The following is a 2,500-nucleotide window of genomic DNA, read 5'->3' as shown; positions in this document are numbered from 1 at the left end:
ATGCTCGTAATTGAAAATATTATAAATTTTTCACCTATAGAAGAATATAAAAAAAAATCAAGAAAACAGAAAGAAAGTTGAACACAAGAAAACACAAGAAAATGTATGCTATGCTTTGTAGCAATAGCATCTGACTATATACACATTTTATTCACTACTCTCCATTTTTTGAGAGATTGAAAGCTGAAAGATAAAGAAGTCTTCTGTTTTTGTTTTGTTTTTTATCTCAGAGCACTGCTCAAAAAAATGTACAGCCTGCTGGACTAGGAGAAAAAAAACAACATACATACATAACAGGACACAGAGTAAGGGGGGAAAAAGAAATATCATAATGACAATAATGATGAAGAGAAAAGGCTAGGGGCTACTTTCATGACTTGTTTTTTTATGATTTTAAATCATGATAAATTTACAAGCGACTTGTTTTTATGATTTTAAGCCGTGATGAATCTTTACAGGTGCAGCTTTAAACACAATGAAATAAATATCATATGATAATCACTTCTATACATAACAAGGATAGTGACCACCTGTAGGACTTTCTATATCACCTAATTTTCCTACTAAGCATTAGTCCCCTTGCAATAAGACGTGCACACTAGCATTGAATATACATATATACATACTTACAAACCACAATAGTTTTGAAAGTAAAAAAAAAAAAAATTCCAAACATAGTGAACCCTCTCTGAGACCCTGTATTTTCTATTTCTTGATAATATTATTTCCATGATATATCATGTAAAGTAATCAAATGAATATTCAGTATTCACCTTAACTGGCATATAATTTTACCAGATAATTCTTTGCCCAGTATACAATGCATTCATACAAAATGGGTTAAGTAAGCATGGCATAAATTTCCTGTCTATGTACGAAAAGCAGCCCCAGTACACAGGTGAAATTGAATTGTATAGTCATTCAAATAACACATGGATAGGTGGATGGAAAGAGAAGAAATGGGGAAGAAAGAAAAGATAAAAACAAGAATATAAATAAATTCTTATGACAGCAACTATAACTAAAAATCCTAAAATGATAAATTTAAAACAAGGAATACATTTTCTATTAATAGATGAAGTGTCTTTGTTGAGGACAGTAATATTTCCAGCCCAGAAATAATTCTGTCCCATTAATTTACAGAATAAACAAAACCAAAATATCAATGTAAAATGGATGAAAAAACAACAGCGTGAAGCTGTTACTAGATGCAAAATACAGAAGAACTGTAAAGCAATGCAATGTCCAAGCAAGTATTTACATAGATGAAAACTCTTAAACATAAACCTACCACATCAATTTCTGTATTAGAATGACCCATGTTGCAAACAATGGCTCCGTTCTTCATCTTGTCCATGTGATCCCGAGTCACCACATTCTTGTTGCCGGTTGCCGTCACCAGGATGTCTACCTGGCGGATTACCTCGGACAGCTTCACAACACGGAAACCATCCATGCTGTTGATGGGGAAGGAATTTGCATTTGTATTGGATATTTCTTCTTCTTTTTTTTCTTTCCTTTTGTATATAAAATAATTTGGAAAGGTACATTTTCCTGGGTTGGAAAATTATTAAGAAGTAATCAAGGATATTTTTGTTTTGTATTTGGTTAATTATAGTGTATTATCAACATTCTCTCTCATTATCATATAATCAAGCATATATGTACGTATATACATATATAGGTAGATAGGTAGGTATATATGTATGCAGGCATGTATGTATATAAGTACACATAAATTCATGTATATGTGTAGACAGTCACATATGAAAGCAGAGAGTAAATACACAGAAACCATAGAAACAGAGAGATCCTCCAGGAGTACATACCATCCCTGTAGGGCACACACAGGATCAATTTCTGTGACATAAACAGTGCACCCGAGCCCCTTCAGGGCTTGGCAGCAGCCTTTTCCCACTTCTCCGTATCCACAGACAACCACCTGCTTGCCTCCAAACATCACATCAGTGGCACGCTTCAAGCTGGTGAAGTGAGACAATCAATGAGAATCTGTTGGTTTCATTTCCTACTACAAAGAATACTGAATGAAACTCCATTTTTGTTTTCTTCATAAATTTTCAAAACCATCTTCCTTTTACTCTATTTCATGCTATCTATTTAGGATAAAATGTGTTTACACTTTATAATTCTAACTCTCCACACATTTCAAGCTCTAGACCAATTCAAGTATGTTCAATCAAACAGTATCCTTAGCTCTTCTACTGTATTTCCTTTTGAAACAGTTACACTTAAAATACAAGCATTTGACTTTCATCATTATAAACAATATCAAAAAGTAAAACATTATAATTACTTCATATATTTATCTGAATTATCATATCTGGATCACTATTATGTATCTAATAGCATATTTCAGAAACTAATTAACTCAAATATTCAGTAATTCACATAAATCATGAGGAGTAAAATGGCAATCAGCAAATTTATAATGAACGTTCAAAATCATGACTCATATGCAATTTCCAGCTTACCTGTCAAT

The 2,500-nt window shown here is 32.5% G+C and overlaps 1 protein-coding gene across 23 annotated transcripts in view; it reads right to left on the bottom strand.

The window, feature by feature from the left end:
- The window catches only part of LOC122248773 (adenosylhomocysteinase-like 1), a 234,930-nt gene that overhangs the window by 12,631 nt on the left and 219,799 nt on the right, over positions 1 to 2,500 (bottom strand). For all 23 annotated transcript variants that reach the window (XM_086556474.1, XM_086556503.1, XM_086556480.1 and 20 more), the window contains 3 exons: positions 2,493 to 2,500; positions 1,830 to 1,982; positions 1,292 to 1,457 (listed from right to left, as the gene is read on the bottom strand). The exon at positions 2,493 to 2,500 is cut by the window's right edge and continues 143 nt beyond it. In XM_086556474.1, coding sequence (XP_086412600.1) covers positions 1,292 to 1,457; positions 1,830 to 1,982; positions 2,493 to 2,500 — 327 coding nt within the window. The remainder of the gene's footprint in view (positions 1 to 1,291; positions 1,458 to 1,829; positions 1,983 to 2,492) is intronic.

Source organism: Penaeus japonicus, unplaced genomic scaffold (assembly GCF_977035675.1).
Source record: "Penaeus japonicus unplaced genomic scaffold, GWHDUDI00000001_assembly GWHDUDI00000003, whole genome shotgun sequence".
Classification (NCBI taxonomy): domain Eukaryota; kingdom Metazoa; phylum Arthropoda; class Malacostraca; order Decapoda; family Penaeidae; genus Penaeus; species Penaeus japonicus.
Note: the sequence above shows the minus strand (reverse complement) of the source record. Positions and strands in the feature narration are given on the sequence as shown.